The sequence below is a fragment of the Pelobates fuscus genome, chromosome 2, assembly GCF_036172605.1.
Source record: "Pelobates fuscus isolate aPelFus1 chromosome 2, aPelFus1.pri, whole genome shotgun sequence".
In the NCBI taxonomy this organism is placed as follows: Eukaryota; Metazoa; Chordata; class Amphibia; order Anura; family Pelobatidae; genus Pelobates; species Pelobates fuscus.
In genome coordinates, this window is record NC_086318.1 from 258987069 (window position 1) to 259013879 (window position 26811).

At 42.5% G+C, this 26811-nt stretch overlaps 1 protein-coding gene across 1 annotated transcript; it reads right to left on the bottom strand.

Moving 5' to 3' along the window:
• On the bottom strand, positions 1-26585 carry IRF2BP2 (interferon regulatory factor 2 binding protein 2). The gene is made up of 2 exons (XM_063443351.1): positions 25273-26585; positions 1-1122 (listed from the first exon to the last, which is right to left on the bottom strand). The coding sequence occupies exons 1-2, from the start codon at positions 26126-26128 to the stop codon at positions 401-403; spliced, it is 1578 nt and encodes a 525-aa protein (XP_063299421.1). The 5' UTR covers positions 26129-26585; the 3' UTR covers positions 1-400.
• Positions 26586-26811: the final 226 nt, after the last annotated feature.

Below are 26811 nucleotides of genomic sequence, written 5' to 3' on the forward strand. Positions count from 1 at the left end.
TTACAAGGTCATAAAAATGTATTTGGCATTTTTAACAAGTGCATACAAATACAGCTAAAAGCATTTGTTTTTCCAAGTGCTCTAAAAAGCATCTCAAGTCACAGCCTACACAGAACTTTCACTGGATAAGAACAAATACTTGCAAAACATTAAAAAAAAAAATGGAATACCTTCCTGATCAGTAAGTACATATCTTTCAAAAATAGAAACAATATATTGAAAAATTAAAAATTATACAGCCATATTTATGCAGTGTAAGTTTCCCTTCGGGTGTGTGTATATATGTAGAAAGAAATAGACATTATATACATATGGATATATATACACACACGCGCACACACACACACGCACGCACACATTTTAGTTACAGATCATGGTGACAAAAATATTTTTTTCAAAGTCAAGAGTCTCTCTCTTTTTTCACTTTTACATCCCCAGCAAGAATAGTGGCAATTTCTCCTTGCATGAATGCCCAAGGTACGTTTGATCCCACCAGAGGGCATTTTTCTCCACTTGGACAATACACTTCTCCTGTTGAACCTTGTTGTTTAATACTTTGCCTTGAACAAGGAAAACAAAACTTATGAGAAGGTACAGAAGGACACTGTACAAAATGTGTGTCCTCAAGACGCTCATGACAAAGAGTGCAACATAGAGGTACACTGTTAGTTATAGAGGAGTCAGGAATGCTTTGAGGGTGTATTTGTTCCATTCCTGAATGGGATGATGGGCCTCCACTGGGAAGTTGACTTTGCACTTCCCTGGGAGCCATTCTTCTTTGGTTCATAGAGGAAGGTGATGGAGGGCTGTTACTGTTTCTCCTTGTTGTAGAGTGAACCTGGTTACCCTCTTTCGATCCATGACTACTACCAGCATTGTCAGCCACCAATATGAGAGCAGCCATTGGAGATTGGCCATTCTGAGCAGCCTCAGGTGGTGTCGTACGGTTGGAATGAGGAGATACAGTAGAAGGCTGAGATATAAAAGAAGAATTTGTCATTGTAGAAATCTTAAGGCCATCTGCTGTTGGCAGCCACGTCTGTCCATCACCATTTATCTTAACAGAGCCTCCTTCTCCTTCAGGCTCAGGAGACGGTTTACGTTTTCTGGCAGCACGAGCACCTGCAGAGAGGAATGGAATAAAGTGTCAATTCAAACAAATATGTTTTTTGGACTAGCATACAATTTTAAGATCGCAAAACCTACATTTCTTGCTTTTACAACCTTCAAATTAACTCATTAAAAGTTTTTTGGTTTGAGTTATCTTGTTCCTTTTATAGATTTTTTGGGATTGCTAAAGTTGATTAAAGAAACACAAACATGTATTCCTGACCCTCTAGTGTTAAACCCACCACTTAGGTGGCTTGTCCCCACCCCCTCCTTAGCCACCCTATACAAGTTTAAAACTCACCTTATTTCCAGCGCTGCGTGGGTCCGCCGGCATTGGCTCCACCACCTTTGGCTAAAAATCGGCCATTTTGAGGATATTACAATCGCATTGGATTGGCTAAAATCGTGGCGGGGCCAAATGCCAATCAGGACCTCCTCAGAGATGCATTGAATCAGTGCATCTCCATGAGGAAAACTGTCTCCATGCAGAGCGTTTTTACTTACCTGAACTTGTCCCTCGCAACTGCCGCAGTAGTCTTCCTGCCACTCCTCTTCAGCTCCTGGTGCTTCAGTTGCCAGTAGCAGACATCAGATAATACCTCCCAGGACCGCCGGGCCCATTACAAGCCCGGTGGTCCTGGAGGCTGTGACTTGCCTTCCCAGCAGCTCCCCAGTGTAAATCTTGCGAGTCCCGCGGCCGTCAGAGCGTTGCCACTGGTTACCATGGCAATGCTCCGCATGGCACACAGACCGCAAGAATTACACTGGGGAGCTGCTGGGAAAGTAAGTCACAGTTTGCTGCGGGCCCTCCACTGCTCAGTACATGCGACTGGACCACCAGGGACGGTCATATCCCCCCTCCCTGGCCATGTAACAAGCAGGGGGTACAAAAAAAAAATATACATATATATATATATATACACAAATTACATTTTACAAAAATTACATCCCTTCAGACACACACACACACCTCTGCGTATACTACACACACACACACCTCTGCGTATACTACACACACACACACCTCTGCGTATACTACACACACACACACCTCTGCGTATACTACACACACACACCTCTGCGTATACTACACACACACACCTCTGCGTATACTACACACACACACCTCTGCGTATACTACACACACACACCTCTGCGTATACTACACACACACACCTCTGCGTATACTACACACACACACCTCTGCGTATACTACACACACACACCTCTGCGTATACTACACACACACACACACCTCTGCGTATACTACACACACACAGCTCCCCTGTCTAAACACGCTGCATCCACTACATGTGGCATGTATATTTTGTGCATTTACCTTTAGAATTAATTTATTCAAAATGGTAAGTGTACAGAATATCGGCAAGTTATGGGCTATTGGCCTGAAAGTTCACAGATTAATCGGCGCTTAAAAATAAATAAATAATAATAAAAAAAAATAAGAAATCCCTACACTAGATAGCACTATGAAATTTCTTTTTCGTCTGTTTTTTTTATTTTAAGTTCGACGGGTATGATGGTTTTTTTATTTGGCCTTTCAAATGGTAAGTTTAACATTTCTTTACAGGTTTGTTATTTTATTCCCCCCCTCACTATTTTTAGGGTGAGGGGGGTAGGTAGGGGATAACTTTATTTCGGTGGTGGGGGTGACTAGGTGCTTGGGGGGGAAATCTAGTCACCTTGATTGTTATTTAGGCCCCCCCCATTCTTATTTAGGGCCCCCACTGTTTACTAGACATGCCCCTACTCGCAGTATAGCCAGTAGGGGCTGAATTTACTAATACTAAGTAATGCAGATGCAGACCATACCGTGGGAATTAGGGAGTTTTCTACTAAACGGCTGATGCAGATGCAGCCGTGGCAATGAATACGATCGGAGTTTCATTCGTTTGAATGAAATTCAGAACAAAGTGCCGAATTGCGTCCTGACACGAATGGAGAAACTGTTCACATTCTGTAAGGAAGCAATTCGGCAGTTTTGCCGGCGTTCTGTCTAAGTGACAGGTCGTTGGGCAATACTGACAGGAAGCATCGTGGGAACAGGGGGGAAAGCGAAGGAATATGGGAAAATTTCTCTGACCACCGGAAACGAAGCACACTTTGCTCCTTCGCTGGTCATGGCGTAGGAAACCTCCAGAAGATAAATAGATCCTGACAGAGGAAGAGAAGAGGAATAGATTGGGGAAAGGTAAGTTCGGCATGACAGTGCCACTATAATCACCAGCTTAAAAGAACACAAACATATATTCTTGACCCTATAGTGTTAAATCTATCTAGCCCCCCTTGCTCCCCTTAATATAGTAATATCTTAGCTTTATTCCAGTCTGCTATGCTGGGTACCCCCAGATCTACCACCTTGGCTGAAGGAGAAGTGATCATCTCAGCACATCACAATGCTTCCCCATAGGAAAAAATTGAATTGGCAGAGATTGTAAATTCTGATAATCTCAGCCAAAGAGGTGGGCCGGGTGTTGAAGCCAAACGCCACCCTGATCATTCAGCATCTCCTCATAGATATGCCCAGAATCAATCCTCTATGAGGAAAGTTCAGTGTCCCCATACAGAGTGTGTATACACAAGGTCTTCTCTAGTAGCCATCTGAGTGACCAGTAGAGGTGTCACTAGGCTGTAATGTTAAACCTGCCCTTTATCTACAGGGCCATGCTATACTCACCAGAACAACTACAATAAGCTGTAGGTGTTCTGGTGACTATAGTGTCTCTCTAGTGTAGTTGTTCTGGTGTGTATAGTATGTCCCTGCAGGCGTTTTAACATAAACACATGCCTAGGAACACCTCTAGTGACAGTCACTCAGTGCTTCCTGCGTCAGCGATACACACATTCAGCGTCACTACGCTCTGCATGGAGGCGCTGAACGTTTCTAATAGAGACATTGATTTTTACTGTATCTCGATTAGGAGATGCTGATTGGCACAGCACAGCGTTTTGCCGCCAATGAGCAATAGGCTCCTTCCTATGGGAAAGAATTAGATTGTCTGAGATCGTCAAGTTTTTAAGCTGTATACAGTTTGAGAAGTTTAAATTCACCATGAAAATTTTTTTTTTTTTATGAAATGGCCTTGTGAAAAGACAACATAACTCTTGTAAAATATGTCATTATACAGTTAAGCAATGTAACTATTTCAGGCCAGAGAAAACAAAGTTAAAGTGTCAGAGGTCTACTTGGAGGATAGTAGTACAATAAAGTCTGGGGGATCCACAATACAATACACTGTGCCTGAGGGGAGAAACAAAAGGAAAATAAATTACTGCTAAAGAACCACTAGTCACCCAAACTACTTTATGTTCTATCCTTTTAATCCTGCAAAGTCATCGCAATCATATGGCCCAGAAGGGCTGGATTTGCTGCAGAGGGACTGCCTGGGTTATCAGACAGCCCCACAATCTCGATCGCTTAAGTAGGTAAGTAGCGAGCAGCAGGGCAAGCAAAGATCCTGCAGAAATGCTATGTTGCCCTACAGCATTTAAAGGAACACTATAGGGTCAGGAACACAAACATGTATTCCTGACCCTATAGAGCTAAACACACCATTTAGGTGGCCAACTCACCTTTTTACCAGCGCCACGTGGGTCAGCCAGCACTGTCCCGCCCCCTTGGTGACATCAGAATTGCCCATTTTAGCCAATCCAATGCTTTCCCACAGGGAAAGCATTGTATTAGCTAAAATCAGCAAGGGGCGGTGTTAATCACCGTTTTGGCCAATCAGCACCTACTCAAAATTCAGCGTCCCCATGCAGTGTGTGGAGACGTTAAACGGCATTGCTGTCTACTAGGGATCGACCAATTATCGGTATTTTCAGCAATATCAGTATTGTCCAATAAAGACACATTGCTCATGACAAGCCCGGTGGTCTTGGGGGGCCCAGCAAGCTCTTATTTACCTTCTCAGCAGCTCCCCGGTCTAAAGCTCACAGGTCGCAAGATTTAGGCAGGGGAGCTGCTGAGAAGGCAAGGAAGAGCTTGCTGGGCCCCCACTGCACAGTCCATGCCACTGACCCACCAGGGAATGTTACATCCCCTCTCCCTAGTCAGGTAAAGAGCAGGGAGGGGGACAAAAAAAAAAAAAAATGAATAACTTTTTTTTTTTTTTTTAAATAAGTGTGTCCCCCTACATTCACCACACACACTGCATTCATTATATACACTACACAAACACTGAATTCACTAATCAAATACTCTCACTGCATGCATTACACACATTCTTGAAAACCAATTCTGACTGGCACCTTAAAAAATAAAATAAAATTGCAAAAAAAATGTTTTAAATGGTAAATGTACACAATATCGGTAAGTTATCAACCTGAAAGTTCACAGATTATTGGTATCTACTCTTAAAAAAAAAAAAAAAAAAAATACATGCAATATTGGTCGATCTCTACTTCCTAGTGTGCAGAACTGCCCCAGGAAGCACCTCCAGTGGCCATCTGAGGAGTGGAAACTTGGAGGTGTCCCTAGGGGCAATGTAAACACTGCCTTTTGCAGTGTTTTGCATTAAAATGCATGAAGGCAATGATTATACTCACCAGAACAACTACATTAAGCTATAGTTGTCCTGCTGACTAGTGTCCCTTTAAGTCCACCCTTTTCAGAGCGGCATAGCACGTCCACTATCCTTAAGGGGGTTAACGAAATATCTGGTTTCTGCAGAGTTGCAGAAACAAGGTACTAATTCCACTCATCATTCACTGGCTGAGAGCATCAGCTGAGTGCTTTAAGCCAATGAATGACTGTGCAAATAATCTAGATTAGCAAGCCTGGAATTCCTATTCCGGGCTGGCTCATAACATACAGATGCCGCAACCGGAGGTGGCATTTAAGAGAGGGCTTGCAACAACAATGGCCCATACTGCAATTTTAGCAATCAATCCGTTATCAGCGATAAACACAAAAACAAAAAATAGATGTGTTAGACATACAATTGAATGGAAAGAATTAAAGTGCGAAGCTTGGCCATTTAGATGTGAAAAGTGGTTAGAGCTGCTCGGAGAGCAATTGCCCTGCCCAGCTGACATTTGGACATCACTAACCAATAGTGAAAATTTTCCAGCAAGGGAATACTATTAACGCATTATATGTATAAACCTTGCATATCATGCCAATGAGCAGTAAACTTGGTATGTCATGCCAATAAAAATGAAATTCAGAATTTTTATATTTTATGCCAAAGCGCAGTAAATATGTGCCTCCAAAAAGATTGCCAGTGCCACCTGTGCCCTCAGAACCTTACTAATCACCTACACTTATTCTGCACCCAGATGCAGGTCATCCCCTACATTTATCCCAAGACCAAGAATGCGCACCCACAGGGCCCCCTGAGGTCTAGTGGAAGGCAGTGCTTGTGCACAGACATCAAGTCTGCCTCTCGCACTCTGCACATTTAGTGTAGTCAGAGGTTACATGACTCGCGACCTACGGCTTTCCAAGACACACAGGAAATGCGAGTGGCAGACAGAATACGCTGCCTGTATATTCCTAATGCCGGATTACCAGCAGTACTGGTAAATGCCAGATTGGTTGGTGAAAATGAGCATTTTATATCTGCAGATGCTCAATTAACTTTGATTATTGGAATTCAATCCCGAAAAATGAAAATTTTGCATAACCAACCCCCGTTTCATGCTGCATAACCTTTGCACTATAATCTATTTTTAGATTCTACATTTTTATCCACCCTGACCACTTCATCTCAAAGACATGGTCTGGGTGCAGTGATCTTATCATTTTAGGCTTGCAATGTAAAACATTGCAGTTTTGTAAATATTGCAATGTTTTCACTGCAGTGTTAACACGCCTCTAGGGGCAGTCTTCAGTTAATAACCCTGAAGAGCATAAAATACAGCATTCCATTAGTAAGCAATTCAGTGAATGTAACTTAAAGTGTGCAGTAAACAGGAAGAAAAGCAAAAGTTAAAGAGCAAATTCAAACATCTGTTAAATACAACTAAAAAGAGGAAATCTAAATACACAGGGGGCTTACATTTTATATGCATTCTGTGATTTATCTAAGTTTATCTAAGTTTGTATGAAGCGCTTCCAATTTTGCCACAAACTAGGAAAACATCCCTTCTTGACCCCAAAATAGCAGTCAGATGTCTCCTTGGATCAAGCAGCTATTACCCCACTAATTAGAAATGATATCCCTGTATGTTATGCTTTTGCAAGTATTTATCCAATTACAGTTTAAACTTCTGTAGTGACTGACAAAACCACCTCTTCAGGCAGAGAATTCCAAATCCTTATTGCTCTTACTGTAAAAAAAAACAAAAACACCTTTTCTTTGCCTTAGATGAAATCTCCTTTCTTCCAGGCTAAATGTGTGACCTCGTGTCCTATGTATAGCCCTGTTTATGAATAGATTTCCAGATAAAGGTTTGTACTGGCCCCGAATATATTTGTATGAAGTTATATCTCCTCTCAGGAGCCGTTTTTCCAAACTAAAACAGATTTCATTTTTTTAACCTTTCTTCATAACTAAAATGCTCTATTCCTTTTATCAATTTTGTAGCTTAATTTTATTCATGGGAAACAGGGCTTTCATTTGACATCAAATATTTAGGTATGAAACTATTTAATATGAATAAAATATTAAAAAAAAAGGGAGAATTTTTATGATGTTTTGGGAAGTTACAGGGTCAAATACAGCATGTTCCATTTTTCAGATTTTTTTCACATTGAAATTCGCATGGTTGGTTACGTTGCCTTTCAGAACGTATGGTAGCCCAGGAATAAGAATTACCCCCATGATGGCATACCATTTGCAAAAGTAGACATCCCAAGGTATTGCAAATGGGGTATGTCCAGTCTTTTTAGTAGCCACTTAGTCACAAACACTTTTGAAAACACAAAACCTGTACATGAGGGGTATGATTACACTCAGGAGACTTTGCTGAACACAAATATTAGTGTTTCAAAACAGTAAAACATATCACAACAATATCGTCCGTATAAGTGCAATTTGTGTGTGAAAAATGCAAAAAAAAAAAGGCACTTTCACCAACGATGATATCGTTGTAATACATTTTACTATTTTGAAACACTAATATGTGTTCAGCAAAATCTTACTTACGAGTAAAACAGTACAGGTACAGGTTTTATGAAGTCTTGGAAAGTTACAGGGTTAAATACAGTGCTAGCAAATTAAATTCCCTGGACTTTTGGCCTGGGTTGTGTGATACATATTTACTTATGTATATAGATATTTTATTCAACATGTAATTTGATATATTAATTTTACATAATTATATATAAATATATAATGATAATAATTATATATATTCAATAATCTACGTGTATTTTCAGATTTATATATAATTATATATTATTAAAATACACTTGGACAGTATATATACATATACACACACACACATACACATACACATACACACACACACACACACACACACACACACACACACACGTCCCAGCACTCAATGCTCCCGGTCTTTTAATGCTCCGGTGCGGTCTCCAACCAAATTGTATACGATACCAGTAGAGAGCACTCAGGAGTCTTTCAAGGTAAATTTCATCTGTTGCTTTATTGAGCAATTACAAATTCACACAATGTTCCAGTCGACGTTTCTGTCTGTAAAAGACTGTATATACACACACACTTAGATAATATAATATATATATATGATCTAAGTATATATAAATTTAATTTGACACTGTTGAAAAGGACAGCTATGCCGTCCATGTGATTGCGAGGTCCTCGTGATCACATGGCCCTGGGGGGCCGAAAAGGACTCCCTGGGCTGCCAGGGGAGTCCCCGGGATTGCCGGCGACCGGGTAAGTGGGAAGGACGGCGTCCTTAAGGGGTTAAAATTCCATAATTGCTCCTAAGCCTTAGGTATGGTCAGGAAGATGACAGTGTGTTTGCAATCAGCCAATCAACTCATTGTATGGGGGATTTAAAGAAGATAATCTCTTAAAAAAATCTCTATAGGCAAAAGGATTTGAGTGGAGCGATTAGACTCCACATAATACCTTTAGAATTTTGGATTGCACTATCATTACTTGTAATCCTTTCAGCATGGAAGAAGGGGGTTAAGACAGACTTCCAGACTGGAATTATTGGGACATGCTATTTTAGCACAATTTATTTTGTGCAGTTTTATTTGTGAGTGTGTTCTGTTATTTTATGAATTTACATGTATTAATAAATACTGCACTATATTTGTATATTACCTGTGTTCTCATTACATGCTCCTTGTGAGAATTTGTTCTATTCAGAGGTATTTAAGAATTGTCATACTTCTATGTATTTACATACACTTTATCTTAAGGCAAGCATGTCCAACACACAGCCCACATGTGGCCCTAAGCCACTTGTAATCCAGCCTAGATGCATGCCATCCTGGCAACAAGAGAGCCAGGAGCCCGTTACTTACTGTGCAGTTCCTGCATAGCTCCCTCGCGCGCGCCCTACTGTGAGCCGGCTACTTGGATAGGACGTAATTTCCGGCATCACACTGGAAACACAAGGGACCTGTGCAGGATGAGCAGAGAGAACAACTAGGCACCAGGGAAAAGACCCGCTTCAGCCCTCCCAGAGCAAGGTAGGGAGACTGGGTATACCTCTTAATTACTAAATATGTGTGTATATCAGTAATTATGTGTGGGTATGTGCGTATGTGTGTATTGGTCTGCATATGCTCGTGTGGTTTTGTGATTGTGTGTGACTGTATATGTTGTGTGCGTTCAGTAGATAGCTCCCTTATTTGGTATCCTTAAATATCGCAATCCCACAAAAGCAAAAGAAGGGTCTTCTCTACTAATCAAATATATATATATATATATATATATATATATATATATATATATATATATATTTGGGAGTCCCAGGCCAACTCCTTGGTTTTGCACCCCTCCCTGTTACAGGTGCCTCATTCCAGGACCCTATTTAGCCTTGACTTGCAGAGAGTCCCAGTAAGGAAGTATTTCCCAAGTAAGTGGATTAATCTCATAAGAGCAAGCATTAGGCTGCTACTAGGATAGGACCTGCCGAATATGGGGTACTTTGACGTAGTTGGCAGGCTTATGCAATGTATGATCATATAATGTAACTAAACCCCCATCATTTTTTGCCTAGGTGAGGTGTTTTTAAATAAAACTATTATAATCTCTAAGATTTGAAATCGCTGTTTAGTTAATAAGCGAGTGCGCTGGATTCTGTGTGTGTATATATATATATATATATATATATATATATAAAAAAATAAAATATTTGCAGCCCATTCCTCTTTGTTCTATGCGGCCCAGAGAAGCCAAAAGGTTGGACACCCGTTTCTTAATGTGTCACATTTTATTTTGTGTGGGATTTGTGCCAGTAACACTTTTTGGAATCCAGTTTACTTGCCTGCACTTTATCTCTTGTGAATAATATTTAAACCTCCTTTACTGCATATTCAGTTTAAGTTAGAATTTCATAACTCCTGCTCTTTTAACAGATTGAAAGTGAAAGCATTTTTTTCCTTCATGCAGGCAATGTGAGTCACAGTCAGGGAAGGTGTGGATACGACTGCATAAACAGAAACAGTGCTTTAACTGCTAACTGGGAGAGAATTGAGCAGTGAGACTACAGGGACATGATCTATTCTATACGATAAAACTGCTTCATTATATTAACCCCTTAAGGACCAAACGTCTGAAATAAAAGGGAATCATGACATGTCACACATGTCATGTGTCCTTAAGGGGTTAAAGGTATTTTTGGTTCTTAGAGTATCCCTCTAATATAGTGTTGAATTTATATCGGCTGACATGTAATCCAGGCGTCAGGCAAAAATTAAATGTATTTGTATAGCCTTGCTGCGGGTAAGCCAACAGAAAAAGTTTTTTAAATCAAAAAGATTGATTTTAAACATGCAATCTCTTTACAGGAAATATGTAAGACTGAAGATTACAGGCAGGTGTGGTGTGCCTATGGCTGCATAAACAAAGTGCTTTCACGCCTAAATAGCAGTGATTTGAACAGTTGGACTGCAGGAACATGATCTAAACTCCAAAATCACTACATGAAGTGGTTTTGGTAGTTACAGTATCCCTTTTAAAAAGTTAAGTTTTATTCAAATCGGGTCACTTTTTATAAACTGCCAACCAGGCAAAGCTCTCATACATTAAAGCGGCACTGTCATGGACGAATCCTGTTTTTATTTTTTAAACCTCCTCCCCCCTCCACTACATCTAACTGACCCCCTAGTCACCCCCAAATGTCCCCAAGCACCCCATATTAAACTATTTTCTGCCCGGACCAAGGTTCTGGGCACCACCATCTTTGTTTGGGTAGATGAAGGCCCTGTGGGAAACGGCATTTGCCCACATTAGATAGCGCTGTGAAATTCCCACGCATGCCCAGTTAAACACTTGGGCATGCGACAGGAATTTCATCCATTCGTCAGAAAGACGAATGAATGAATAGAAATGTCAGACGAACAAACAAACACCGAATATCGGCGTTCATTTCTTCTCAGTTTATTACAAGAAAGGAGCTACAGGCGCTCCTTGTAAAATTAGAAGCAGCAGGTAGCAGTGCCTTCCTAAGCCCCCATGACCTCCCTCACTCTATGGAGGGTCAATATGATCCCCCATGAAAGCATAAGGGAGGTTGAAATAAAAAAAAAAAAACACAACCACCACCCACAATTTGAGGTCTTCTTTCTTTCTAAAATCTTCAATTTTCAGCCCCAAGAAAGGGCAAATAGAAGCCATGATACCCGAACTTGTAAAAAATAAAACACCAGAGCAAAAAAAAAAAACAAAAAAAAAAAAACTCCACACCACTGAGCTCCGCATGGCGGGGAAAGGCTTTCCACGCCCTGCAATTTGAGAGCACTCTGATTGCTTGGCTTGGAATTCAGAGAGCTAGTAATTTTACACAGTGTGGGAGTTCTTTGGAATTTTCCCACACGCCAAACAGAGTGCTGTGACAGGCAAATGCCTAATTGCAGGGCGTGGGAAGGCTTTATAAGGGGGGGGGGGGAGGGAGGGAGAGGAGGGGAGCGGCTCTAGGTCGAACTTCAGTTTAATTGCCCCCACTCGCACGGCACTGATGGGGCACTAGGGGTTTTTGTTGTTGGGTTTTTAACAGTGAACAGCCATTAACATGCCCCTACTCGCGATATAGCGAGTAGGGGCAGAATTTACTAATACAAAGTAATCTTTACTTAATATTAGTAAATTTGTCTAAAAGACCAATTTAGGTTTTTTAGCCTTTTGGTAGATAACTCCCTAAATTCCCATGGTATTAGGGACTTATCTACTAAGCGACTGCAAGGTGCAGCCGCGGCACGAATAGGATCGGAGTTTCATTCATTTGAATGAAATTTGAAACCAAAGTCCCGAATTGCGTTCTAACACGAATGGAGAAACTGTTCTCATTCTGTTGGGCGGCAATTTGGCACTTTCCCTGGTGTTCTGTCTAAATGACAGGACGTTCAGGAAAAGTGAAAGGAAGCATCGTGGGAACACTGAGGAAAGGTAAGAATTGTGAGAAAATTTCTCGGAAATGAAGCACACTTTGCTCCTCTGCTGGTCAAGCGTAGGAAACCTCCATAAGACAAAAGTAGTCTTTAGTTTGTCTTATGTTTTAAAGGGACACTAAAGTCACCCAGACCACTTCAGCTCAATGAAGTGGTCTGGGTGCCAGGTCCCTCCGGTTTTAACCCTTCACATTTCAGATAGCAGGGTTAATCCAACCTCTAGTGGCTGAGTTCCTGACAGCCGCTAGAGGCGCTTCTGCGACGCTGGATGCGAAATTCAAATCCAGCGTGCAGAACATCCATAGGAAAGCATTGAGAAATGCTTTCCTATGGACTGTTAGAATGCGCGTGCAGCGCATGCGCATTCTGCTCCACTCGGGAGCTGACAGCGGAGGAGGAGAGGTCACCAGCGCCGCGGAAGCCCCGCGCTGGATTAAGGTAAGCTGCTGAAGGGGTTTTAACCCCTTCAGTGCCACGGGAATCGATTAAAGAAAGGCAAGTTCGGCATGACAGTGCCGCTTTAAGAGACCACATAAAAAACACACAAAGGCTTCAGAACTTTTAAGAATAGGTTTAGAACAATTCCCCAAAAGTCTGGCGGATTTCTCAGTTCACTCTACTTGTTGGAGGGGTGATGGAGATTCAATGTTGCAGTGATCCTTTCAGACCCAACAAAAATCACCCTTTCAAAAAAAAAAAAAAAAAAAAAAATGTATACCCGTTGAGTAACAGTTCTGACCCAAGATCTCTCCTTGAAGAGGTGGCAATGGTATGTATAGTGTAACTGTAGCTAAAAGTTTGGCTCTCTGTGCAGGCCACTCAACAGTCCGAATTTAATTTTGTCCTTCGTCAAAGGACATCAGGGAACTGATTATGTTGCATGTGCACATGCATTACATGGGCACTAGGATGCAACACTCCATGCAAGGTGGGGGCTGGCTGCTTCAGTTCTTCAGAGCAGGCCCGCTACTTTTCTTGAATGGGCCAGTTCATGATAGGTTACCTCTGAAGCAACTTGCATCACTGGTGACACCCACTCTAAGGTTCCTCTCCCAATCTGTATTCACCCACTGTTGGGAGGTATGCTAGTGAAACTAACTTACATTTGCGGCGGTTACTACAAGTTGATTTTTTTTTTTTTTTTTTTTATTGCCTAAAGTCTGTGTATAGGTAGTTTATATTACTGCCCAGCATTATACAGGACATGCATCACTTTGAGACAATGGTCACCTTCAAAACATTTAGCTTTTAATGAAATAGCAATCTCACTCTGCAAGTAAAAACAGGCAGCAGGATTGTGGTTTCAGATCTACCGGCTGCTTCTTTCTTATACTTTCCACACCCACAGGGACACTGATCTAACCAGTGTACTATCCCTAGGAACTCTAGAAAAGAGCACTGGTCATGTCTGACAGATTTTCAGATGTGCAGTTGGAAGATCTCTTCACCTATCTCACGCGAATATACAATTATGTCCCTTTTCTAGCATTAGTAGACTGGTCTGTCTGAAAATAGAGATTGGTCGGTAAGAGGGAGCAGAGAGGAATGTACAATGTAATTTGACCTAGTTTATAAACTATTATGTACTTTTCAAAGATTTTCTTGCGATATATACACACACACACACACACAGCCGCTCCCCCGATCCCTCCCTCACACCCCCTCCTACCCAGTAAATAAAAAAAGGATTAAAAACCCTTTACTTACTTGCCTTATCCCAGCCACTGATGGCATAGACAGAGGGCAGACTTAGAGCTGCACTAGGTGCAAAAGGGACACAGCACTCAGACCACTTCAATGAGCTGAAGTGGTCTGTGTGCCCAGTGTCCTTTTAAAAGGGGGTGAGGTGACTAGTGGCAGCGGGCCATAAAATTCTGAGTTTTGAAATATTTCAATGACGTTCGTGTATCTATGGGTAAAGACAGGCATTTCTGCAAAATGTTAACAAAACAAAGAATGCTAGTGAGAATTTATTCTAAAAATGAAATCTTAAAGTAATGCATGCCCCTATTTAATATGCACAACAAAATTAAGACAACTGTCATATTCAAAAGCTTTGGATAAAAAAGTTGCCTCACTCTGCAAAAAAAAAAAAAAAAAAAAAAAAAAAAAAAAAAAAAGCAGGTACATATTTTCTAATGTTTTCCACCTTGCAACATCCTGACAAAGGGAGAAGAGATGGAGTCTGGTCAGTGTGATCATGCAGAGCAGACAACGGTGTCTGGTTTCTCTCTCCTGCTGCCTTGTTTTTTTTTCATTAGCAGGATGGTTTGAAACAGATTGCTGCGTAAGGGGTAGAGATGATGAAACTCTCCTAGCTGAGGGGTGTGTCCAATAATGGTGATTTCCCCTGAAAGGCATAAACTGACCAGACTACAAATACTTGTTTTGGATGTAAATACTACCAAACTACTTATATAAAAAGGAACAGTCTAGGCACTGTTACTGCTTCAATGAAGTATTCATAGTGGTCTGGAATGCCCTTTCACAGTCATTCCATTCAGTATTAAAAAGGTTTTTGTATGGTTCAATGTTAAATGAAAGTCCCCAGCAGACTGCCCCTTCTTTGCTGCTAGGGTTATTGACACTGTGGACAGCATTGATTGACCAAGTGTCAGCTGACCACACTAACCCTATCAGTTGCTGATATGAATTGGTATTGCGAAGCAAGGGTGCAATCTGTGTTTTAGCCCAGGCTGTGGGTAGCTAGGGACATACTCATACTCACAGTAAAATGGGCTCAAGTACAAACTAAATGAGTCAGTTTAGAAAAGGTGAGCATAATCAGTAGACATGCTTGTGATCCACTAAGAACAAAATAATTATTGGGTTAAACATTGTTGAAAACCCCCCACCAGACTCGTAATAGAACATCTAGATCTGCAACTGCACGTGACTGGTGAGACCATTATATCCAACTTGCGTGAGCCTACCCATGATTTAGGCTGATGAGTGAATTTTCTCTAGAGGGAGTTAGTTAGAAGGTCTAGGTTAAAGGAAAACTCCAGTGCCAGGAAAACAATCAGTTTTCCTGGCACTGGAGGTATCCTCTCCCTCCCAATCCCCGGTTACTGAAGGGGTGAAAACCCCTTCAGTCACTTACCTGAGGCAGCGACGATGTTCCTCGTCGCTGTCTCCTCCTACTGTCTCCGTCGGCCGAGACTGATCCTGCACACCGGCCGAGGAAACCTAATGCGCGCATGCGCAGCAATGCCGTGCATGCGCATTAGCGCTCCCCATAGGAAAGCATTGAAAAAGATTTTCAATGCGTTCCTATGAGGAAATGAGCGACGCTGGAGGTCCTCACACCGCGTGAGGACGTCCAGCGACGCTCTATCACAGATAATCTGTGCTATGTGTCAGGAAGTGACCTCTAGTGGCTGTCTAGTAGACAGCCACTAGAGGTGGAGTTAACCCTGCAAGGTAATTATTACACTTGCAGGGTTAAAAGTAGTGGGAGTTGGCACCCAGACCACTCCAATGAGCAGAAGTGGTCTGGGTGCCTGGAGTGTCCCTTTAAGTTGGTGGTGGAAAGCTTCCCTATCAGACTTAGCCGAAGAAGAAAGGTGGGCTAAATACTCTTTAATTCCCACCTTTGTAGGGGTTGTAAATGTGGACTTAAGATGTGAGACATGTACAATTTAGCAGAAAAGGCCAACAGTACACATAGCCCAAAGGGCAAAACAAGCTTTGGAAATTGCACAACTGAACAGTTTCTGTGATGCTCGGTTTTCCTTAAAACGTATATTAAAGACTTATCAGCCTTGTCAGGACACAACACATTAGACAATTATATACGGTTTACGTATAAAAAGTGTTTTGTGCTTCCTGTGCTTGCCTTTTTATTTCTTTATACGTGCCAACATATTCTTTACTACACCTAATGTGTCATTTTACTTTCTGGTTTTATTTTGTATTTTAGAGATGCGGTCACAAGTTACAAGAAGTCTCTTATAAAAAAGTATATTTAAAAAAAAAAAAAAAAAAAAAATTTAATTTAAGTGCTACAATTCTAGGGAGATTACAGACAAATTACGTTGGTGCACAAGAGTAAAACAAAAACATAAAACGGAATGAGACCAATTTATAAATTGTGAAATAGTGGAACAGCGTTATACACAACTCCAGTTTTGCTAATGCCAAAATTTTCTAAACATGTAATCAATACATAACCCATTGCTGCAGTTCCATAATCTCCATATACTATGTCAAGTTGCAGACAAAGGGACAATAATTCAGATGTAGTCAACAAGGGAATGGCACTCAGAATAGGACATTATGGATTTCTACGTTTAAGTTTACTTTTCAGTCCTCACCAACATACTTGTCAGACACAGAGGAGGAAAAGGTAAGCATATAATTCATGGAAAGTAACTGTTCCCTTTAAGAAATCCACATAGATGTGGAAAATATCAGTTTTTAGTGCACATTGTGCATTGATGAATCCCTGAGAAACCAGGCAGTAAACACCAAACTTCAGTGTATACATGTACAAATGTAAGGCAGAAGGTATTGCCTTTCTTAGAGTCTCATGAGAATAACACAAGGAATTTGTAGAATGTATAAATATCAAATACATGTCACTTGGGTGTCTATGCTATGGAGCAGTGACAGTGCTCCACCCAGTTCCTTCTAGTGCCACCAAGGTACAGCTGCTTACAGCCAAATGCTGTTGTCCGAGTTCGGAAGGATTTGTGAGAACACATTTTGATTCATAACAGGGGCCAAAGCATCTCTATGAGGAAAGCTCAGTGTCTCCATGCAGAGGGTGGAGACACTGAATATCTGTTTTGCACACTATGCAGTACTACCCAAGGAAGCACCTCTAGTAGCCATCTGAGTGGCCACTGGAGGCGTCCCTAGGCTGTAATGTAAGCCCTGCCTTTTCTCTGAAAAGATTGTGCTTACATTGAAGTGCCTTCAGAGACTGGCAATATTTACCAGAATAAGTACATTAAGTTGTAGTTGTTCTGGTGACTAGTGTCCCTTTAAAAAGGTCACTTGAGAAGGAAGCAGTACAAATCTCAAGTGCAGTTTCTCAATTGACATTCAGAAAGAAAGCTGACAAATCATTAAAGGGAAACTCCAGTGCCAGAAAAACGATCCGTTTTTCTGGCACTGGAGGGTCCCTCTCCCTCCCACCCACCAATCCCCGGTTACTGAAGGGGTGAAAACCCCTTCAGTCACTTACCAGGGGCAGCGACAGGTCCCACGTCGCTGCTTCCTCCTCCCCCGCCGCTCCTCCTTCTGGTTACGTCGGCCGGTGGGCGAGACTGATCTCGCCCGCCGGCCGAGGAGACCTAATGCGCATGCGCGGCAATGCCGCGCATGCGCATTAGCGCACCCCATAGGAAAGCATTGAAAATGAATTTCAATGCTTCCCTATGGGGAATAGAGCGACGCTGGAGGTCCTCACACAGCGTGAGGACGTCCAGCGACGCTCTAGCACAGAAAACCTGTGCTATGAAGCAGGAAGTGTCCTCTAGTGGCTGTCTAATAGACAGCCACTAGGGGAGGACTTAACCCTGCAAGGTAAATATTGCAGTTTTAAAAAAACTGCAATAATTACACTTGCAGGGTTAAGGGTAGTGGGAGTTGGCACCCAGACCACTCCAATGAGCTGAAGTGGTCTGGGTGCCTGGAGTGTCCCTTTAACATCTGGAGAATAGGCCTTTAGCGGAGCTCCCTTTACCCCAGCTGGTTACCTCTGCCAAGGACCACTTCCTAGCTGGAACAGATGACAAACCGCAGCACTTCTGCCCAGTCGCCGTGGCTTGACTGGGGCATTAGCTCTAGACACTCAGTCCTGGGAGCTCTAGTCCTTACAAGGACCCCGTTGAATCCCCTGCAAGGTGAAACAGCACGACAGTTTTGGAGTGTAAGCTGGAATAGAATTTTAATAGAGGCACACTGGCCTTTTATGCAAGTTTCCCAAGCAAGGAGTACACCCACATAGACCTTGCTGGGGACAGGGACACAAACTTACACATCAATATTAACACATTTACAATGTAAGTCACTCCCACACATGACACACAATCCCTCCCCTCTGCTTGGGAGATAATTGGATTAATAACTGTACTAATTCTAATCCAATTATCTCCAAGCACAGAAAAACATTTCTTAAAAGTCCCAAAAGTACCCCAAAACACATGATATCCCTGATCTGGGTGACCAACATATATAAAAATCACCCATATCAGTTCAGGAATTTCCTAGAAGTCATAATTTTGACCGACCGTGCACATGGTCCTATGCCCAAAACAGTTCTATGAAATCAGTGCTAAAGGTCGGTCAAGTTTGGTAGTCTTACAGGTTTCCCTGCAGGGCCCATAGTCTGTGGGCAGGAGGCTGGCAAGCAGGCTCATCCAGGAGCTCATGGCAAACTCACTTGGAGAGAAGAGTTTGTCACAAGGCCATTTTTTAACAAGCTCAGCGGGCATTCTGAGATTTCCAAGTTCCATTCTACTGCCTGTGCAGTATTCTGATTCACAGCACCAGAATGTGATAAAACTGTCTTCATTATGATTAGACATTTAAGGAGAGCTGGAACAGTTAATATCAACTTGCACACAGCCCGTTGCCACTAGAGAGTACTTCCAGTTCTACAACTGACACTTATGTGACATTTGACATCCTCACATATTGCATGAGGATACCAAATGTCCTACAATGCTTATCACTGGATTGAAAGACAAAGAGGAGACGCCTGCAAAAAGACAGAGTGGGCAGCAGCAATGTGCAAGTTTCGGTGCTGAAGAATAAACAAAAACACATTTAAAAAAAAAAAAAAAAAAAAAAAGTCATTTAGAGAGGTCCTGAAGAGTGAGTAGAATATTATAGTGTTAGGATTACATAGTTGATAGTCAATTGATCATTGACTTTAGAGAAGACAAACCAAGGCTTGATTACTGCCAGCACTATTAGAACCTTGACAATCATTATGAAGAATTATCAAGGTCCCAAATTTGGAGAGATCAAAATTAATTCCAGGATTATTTAAAAGGAAAATTTTAAATTTCAAAGACAATGGGACTCAAGTGAACATCATAATATCCAATTAGAGAAACTTGAAACAGTGGTGACTCTTCCCAGGAGTACAAAGCCTACCTCAAACATGGTCCAATTAATTCTCTTCATAGGGGAGCATTGTAGATGGAACCAATGCACACTCATCCAAGCTTCCTGATAGGAAAGCATTGACTTTCAAGGTCACGTGTTAACTTGTCTGTGCAGTGGAAGTCTCCAGTGGCTGACATTCACTGGAGGTATGTTTAGCACTTTAAAATAAGCATGGCTATTATGCAGAATTTTTTTTTATTTGAATGACTAAATTGATAGGACAACTGCACCAAGGCCACACCAGAGAGGAAATGGTCTGATTGACTTGAGAGTATTCACCTGAACATGGCAAAAAACTCCACCCAAAAAAAAAACATCTAGTAAAATGCAGGCCACTTTAGTGCCAGCATTCATAATTCAACATAGTATTTCAGAACAATGTCTTACGTACCAACAGTCAAACATGGTGGCGGTATACTGATGCCTGGATTGTTTGCTACCTTTGGTCCTGAAAGACTTGTCATTGAAGGAACCATTAACTGAAAGAAAGTCAATCTGTGAGCTGAATCTGAAACAGCTATACCTGTGTTACTCTCTTGGAGTAGAGGTCTTCCCACTGGGAGCTGGATCCAGTTGTTGGTCCAGGGTGTGAAGGGATGGCAAGACCCTAGCCAAGCTGCAGCAGCTAAGGGGACTACGGTGCGGTGCTTATGGTACTCAAATACTAGGAAGCACGATTGGCATAGGTACCCAGTCGGGGTGCCAGGCAGTCCGCCACAGTTACCCAACATGGCAATGATTAAAAAGGACACTAGTCGCCAAAACTGCTTTAGCTTAATAAGGCAGTTTTGGTGTATAAAGCATGCACCTGAAGTTTCACTGCTAAATCCAATGCCTTTTAGGAGTTAAATCACTAGTTTGTTTATGCAGGCCTAGCCACACCTCCCCTGGCTGTGACTGATGCAGAATGCATGAAAACAAAATGGTTTCATTTTCAATCAGATAGGGCTGCATAAACAGTAATTTAATTCCTAAATGGCTTAAAATTTAGCAGTGAGACGGCAGGGGCATGATCTAAAACACCAAAAACATTTTTTTTGACAACTATAGTATCCTTTAAACCATGTACACCTGAGAATGAATGAATTGGGGGGGGAGGGGGGGGTCCCCCTAGCAGCTGAAAATATAGTTTCAGAGAAACGGCTATGCTTACACTGCAGGGTTAATCCAGCCTCTAGTTTTATGAACAAAACAAAACGTAAACAAAACCTGGCATTTGCGCTATATGTCTGTCCAACCGTAATTCACCTCGTTCATATTAAATGCACCCCCCCTTATTATATATAATTTTATTCAGGGGAAACAGGGCTTTCATTTAATATCAAATATTTAGCTATGAAACATAATTTAATATGAAAAACATGGGAGAAAATAAGAAATTTTATTTTTTTAGTTCCACATGACATTTTACCTGTCAATGTCATAATACAGTTTGCTTTTACTGCAATAAAATACACATTTGTATTCAGCAAAGTCTCACGTGTAAAACAGTACCCCCTATGTACAGGTTTTATGGTGTTTTGGGAAATATAGCACGTTACATTTGAAATTGAAATTCGCCAGATTGGTCACGTTGCCTTTGAGACTGTATAGTAGCCCAGGAATTTAAATTTACACCCATAATGGCATACCATTTGCAATAGTAGACAACCCAAGGTATTGCAAATGGGGTATGTCCAGTCTTTTTTAGTAGCCATTTGGTCACAAACACTGGCCAAAGTTAGTGTTAGTATTTGTTTGTGTGTGAAAAAAGCAAAAAACGCCAATTTTGGCCAGTGTTTGGGACTAAGTGGCTACTAAAAAAGACTGGACATACCCCATTTGCTATACCTTGGGTTGTCTACTATTGCAAATGGTATGCCACCATAGGGGTAATTTTCATTTTTGGGCTACCATAGAGTCACAAAGGCAACGCAAGCAATCTGGCGAATTTTAATGTGAAACACAAGCCTTATATTTGACGCTGTAACTTTTGAAAACCCCATAAAACCTGTACATGAGGGGTACTGTTGTACTCGGGAGACTTCGCTGAACACAAATATTTGTGTTTCAAAACAGTAAAAAGTATCACAGCAATAATATCGTCCGTGTAAGTGCTGTTTGTGGGTGAAAAATGCAAAAAAAAAATCACTTTTACTGACGATATCATCGTTGTAATACATTTTACTGTTTTGAACCACTAATATTTGTGTTCAGCGAAGTCTCCCGATTAAAACAGTACCCCCCATGCACAGGTTTTATGGTGTCTTGGAAAGTTATAGAGTTAAATATAGTGCTAGCAAATTAAATTCCCTATACTTTCGGCATGGGTTGTCAGGCAGGTCCCGCTAATTGTAATTAATTAAGATACCTAATTATGTAAAAATATTACATAAATATGTGTAGAATTAATATATGTATATACATACATATATTTTTTTTTATATTTTTATTTATATATAGTGATATTATACGTATATAGATATATATTATTTCATTCTACGTGTATTTTGATATAAATATATATATATTAATATCACAATACAGTTAGAACGAAATAACATACATCTATATATTTTTTAATAATGTATTTTTAATTATTTTTTTACATGATATAATATATAACAATCTTTAATCAGTATCAGTCTACGTGTAATTTGAATATATATATATATATATATACATACATATATACACACACACACACACACACACACACACACACACACACTTTTTTTACACTGATTAATCAATTTTATTTTATTTCCAGCCAGCAGGGGGACTGTCATTACAGTTAGTCCCCCTGCTGGCATTGCTGCAGCCAGCTATACTGGCCATGTGATTGTGAGGTCCTCGCAAGGACCTCACTCTCACATGGCCCGGGGGGGGGGGGGGGGGAGTGGGGGCTGAAGAGGGCAGACATGCCACGGGGAGCTCCCTGGGAGTCCCCCCCAACCGCGATCGCCGACGACCGGTTAAGTAAAAAAAAAAAACGGAGCCGCTTAAAAAAGGACGGAATTGTACGCCCTCCGGTCTTAAGGGGTTAACTGCATTTTATGTTTAATTCTCTTTGTCTTGCCTGAAATCAGAATAAACAAAACTAGAGGAAATACATTTTCATAGCACTGTAGTTTAAACCAGCAATTTAAATTTCAGTTACTGAGCAGATATTTAAAAAATTACTGAGCACAATAAGCCTGGAGGGTGCATGGTAAACTCACCAGAGGTAAATTTGTAAAATTTGTTTAGACCAGTCCTGTCATTGTGAGAGTAGCTAGTTCGCTGCATGCCCACACATAAAAATATGTAAATAACTAGACAGTGTGTATGTAACGCTAGGTTAAGCGTCACGAACATAATGTGCAAGAAGGTCCCCTCGTCTCCCTGCATATAAAGTGTTTATTTAAAAAAAAGGTATAAAAAAAATAAATAATCATGGTAAATATGCCAGCATTACCTCTGAAACACATTATACAAGTCCTCACCTACTGCTTACCATTAAGAACCAGAGTTACTGTGTGCGCACGCATGTCTGACAACACAATCTACAAAGTTGTGAATGAAGCAGTCTGTAAGCAAGCACAAGCATCAAAACATCTGCTACCAGGAGTATGTAAGGGGGATAACAGCAAATACCAGAACGAAGTCACAAATTTCAGCTATGCTTGACTTTTGAACTAGAAACGTCATATGGAGAAAATATAAATAAAAACACACCAACACCTTGGCCTGCATTCCCAAGACAAAGTCAATTTCAAGCAAATGATGGAGCTTTACCAGCAGCATCCTGCCAGCTGTCATTTCGTTCTTAGGGCATCGCGCATGCATAAAATGCACATAGGATACCACCATTGTGCAGTATTTTGCATATATACTGTATGGGATTTCACCATAGGGAGTCTTGGCATCTTAAAAGTATTTAACTGCACAAATATTAAGTAAAACGGTTTTAAACTTAATTTTAACTAACCCCATACGACAGTACTGGGAGCACTGTAACACCAAATCCACTGTAGTTATGGTCCTCTGGTGCCTACTGTCCTCAAATGACCTAATCTGGAAGTTCTGGTACAGTTTTGGGAAACTTTTTAGAACATTTATTGGCAGGGAGTGTCAGTTGACATAGTTTCTTTCAACTCCTTAAAAAGGTACACACTGTAGTGGTTATGGTTCCAGGAGTGCCCTGGCACACCACAAAGTATTCCATTTTTATTAAAGGACCAGTATAGTGCCCTGAGGGTCCCCCCACCCTCAGGGCGCTGAAGGGGGAGGAAGGGATTAATCCCTTAGCTTTTTTTCCAGCGCCGGGACTCTCCTCCCTCTTCTGACGTCCCTGGCTGAATGCGCATGCGCGGCAAGAGCTGCACGCATTCAGCCAGTCTCATAGGAAAGCATTCTCAATGAGACAGCCACTAGAGGCTGGATTAACCCATAGGTAAACCTATGTTTACTGCAAAGAGGGTTAAACCTAGCTGGACCTGGCACCCAGACCACTTCATTAAGCTGAAGTGGTCTGGGTGCCTATAGTGGTCCTTTTGAATCCTTACCTGTGGTCCATCAGGCACTGGTACCGGCCACTTCTGCAGTCAGTAACACTTGCAAGCTAATGAGCTGGCTCAGGAGAGCTAATGGAAGCTCTTATGCAATAGCTTCTGGCTCACATGGAGGCTACAGGAAGAGGTACCCAGTAAAAGTTCAAACCATTAAAAATATATTATATGTATTTAAACATTACAGGGGAGGGAGGCAGGGCACGATAACCACTATAGTGGGCTGAAGTGGTTATGATGTTTGGCGTTTTCTTAAAGTCCAACTACATACAAAAGCACCTTTCAGGTGAAAGGATGACGGAATTGCAATTCAGCACTAAAGTAAAATCAGTGAGTTGCACAAGCAAACTACACTGATTATGTATATTTACAATAAAACAAGATTGTTTAACAAACTTATGTGAAATTACACATGTAGCCATTTAATTTGTCCCAAACAAGTTACAACATGCCTTTTGGCCGAAAAATTAGAAATTCCTTTAAAGGCACAGTTAACTAGCCATTCAAGTTTTAGTGAAGGATCAAAAGGGACCCAGACCAATTAAAAAAAAATATATATATATTATATATTAGTCTAACAAGTTACATAATGATAATGCTGCATTAACTTAGCCTTTGCATCAAACTATCTGCACAACCGTGGATTTAAGTTTGTATCAATTATATAAGGCGGCCATGGCTATTTGATTTAAGAAGGCCTGACATGGAGTCTAACTCCCAATGGACATTTTACTGTTGCATCAGTGGATTGCACTCAGCAGATTTACCTCTTTATTTTAGGACACTCATGATTTGGCACTACACTTTCCTGCCCAGCTCGTACCTAATCCCTCTATCCATTTCATTAAAAGTTGCAATAGACATGCTTACTAGGTGGCTCCATGCAATGTGCCCATACAGCTCACCCCTCATACCCAGAGGTGCACCCAGAGGTTACGGGGACATTAAACCTGGGCGCCGCACGTGCATGGGATAAAAAGGTCATCATACCCGATTTAGATGCAGGGTTACCGGAGTCATAGCCCATCACCCTCCCAGCTGCCGCCTCCTTCTTGAATTTGGCATCAAACGGTGAGAGGCTGTGCTGCATGGCCATCAGGGTGTCCCTAACCGTCTTGGGCTTGCTGATCCACTCGTCAGCCCTGGCCTTGTGGCTCTCCCCCAGCTCGGAGTAGCTGTCCGCCCGCTGTTTCTCCTTGCCATCGTGCTCGCTGCTGGACACGGAGCCGGGCCGCTTGCCGCCCATATCGGTGGAGGTGGTGGCTGCCACCAGCGAGGCCGCGGGGATTCCCATCGCGGCAGCCCGGCCGCTGACCGAGCCCATGGGCGAGCCGTTCATGAGGGCCCCGAGGGCGGGCAGCACGGCACTAGTCCTGCGCAGGTTGGGGCTCTGCCGGTTCAGCTCCAGCGGGTCATCCGACTTGGGGTATCCGTTCGGGAGGAGGATGCCGTTAACCTGCCTCCCCCCCACACTGTAATCCGAGGTGAGGCGGGGCGGCGGCCTCTCCAGCGGGTATCGATCCAAAGTTTGTGGCGGCTGCGCGCTCCTGGGAATGCTCTCCGCTCCCACCACCGAGTGCCCGATCTGCGCCATCTCCTTGGACAGCGGCGGCTTGGCCGAGCTGGAGGGCGGGGGCCCCGGAGAGCGGCCCTCCTGGAAGCCATGCGCTCGCTTCAGGTGTCGGGCGGTCTCGATGACGAACTCGATGCGGTCGGCGCCCTCGTAGTTGACGCAGCCCCGGCACACGGGCTCGGTGAAGTCCCAAATCATGGCCCAAGGCATGCGGGGCAGGTCACACAGGTAGCACGACTGCCTCCGAGACATGGCCACCGCGGTGGACGACATGACAGCCACACAGACAGCAATCCGATGTCACAGGGCGGCCGGGGTCCGCGTCACACGGCAGGCAGGCGGGCGGGCACAGGGAGGCGGGGGTTCAGGGCGCTGCGGGCTGGAGGGAGCGCGGTGTCGGCAAAGGATTGCGGCAGACATGCACGGAACGCCCTACTTGGAATTGACGGGAGGTGAATTTCTTTAAGTGCATCGCCTCTCGCTTCCCTGAACTGCACAACTCCCGGGAGGGAGGAGAGCGAGGGACGGCTGGGGGGAGGGGAGCGGCCTCGCTGATTGGCTGCGCTCTCAGTCACCAGAGCAACCCCCTACCAAAAAGCTCAAAACAACTTGAGACTTAACTCCTTCCTCCCCTCGCGGGGATAAGGCAAAACAGGAGCTCAGCGAGAGAAGCTCCGACAGCACTACTAAAGCCAGCACCGCCGCCTTCACTGATGTTGATGGGGAGGGAAGAAAGGGTTCGTGACGTCACTAGCTGTTGTAATCCCAAATTCTCTATTTACTTTGCGTTGTCGACACTCTGCGCGCGTGCGCACTAACGGTCATTCCGTGCCCGCCCACGCCACCTCCCTTTCTTTTGAAATGCTGCCAAACAACAAACACAGAGCTGGAGCAGGCCGAGAGCGAGGCTGGCTGGGTTACTAAGTGCTGTGTCAAATTATTCATGGAGAGGGCGA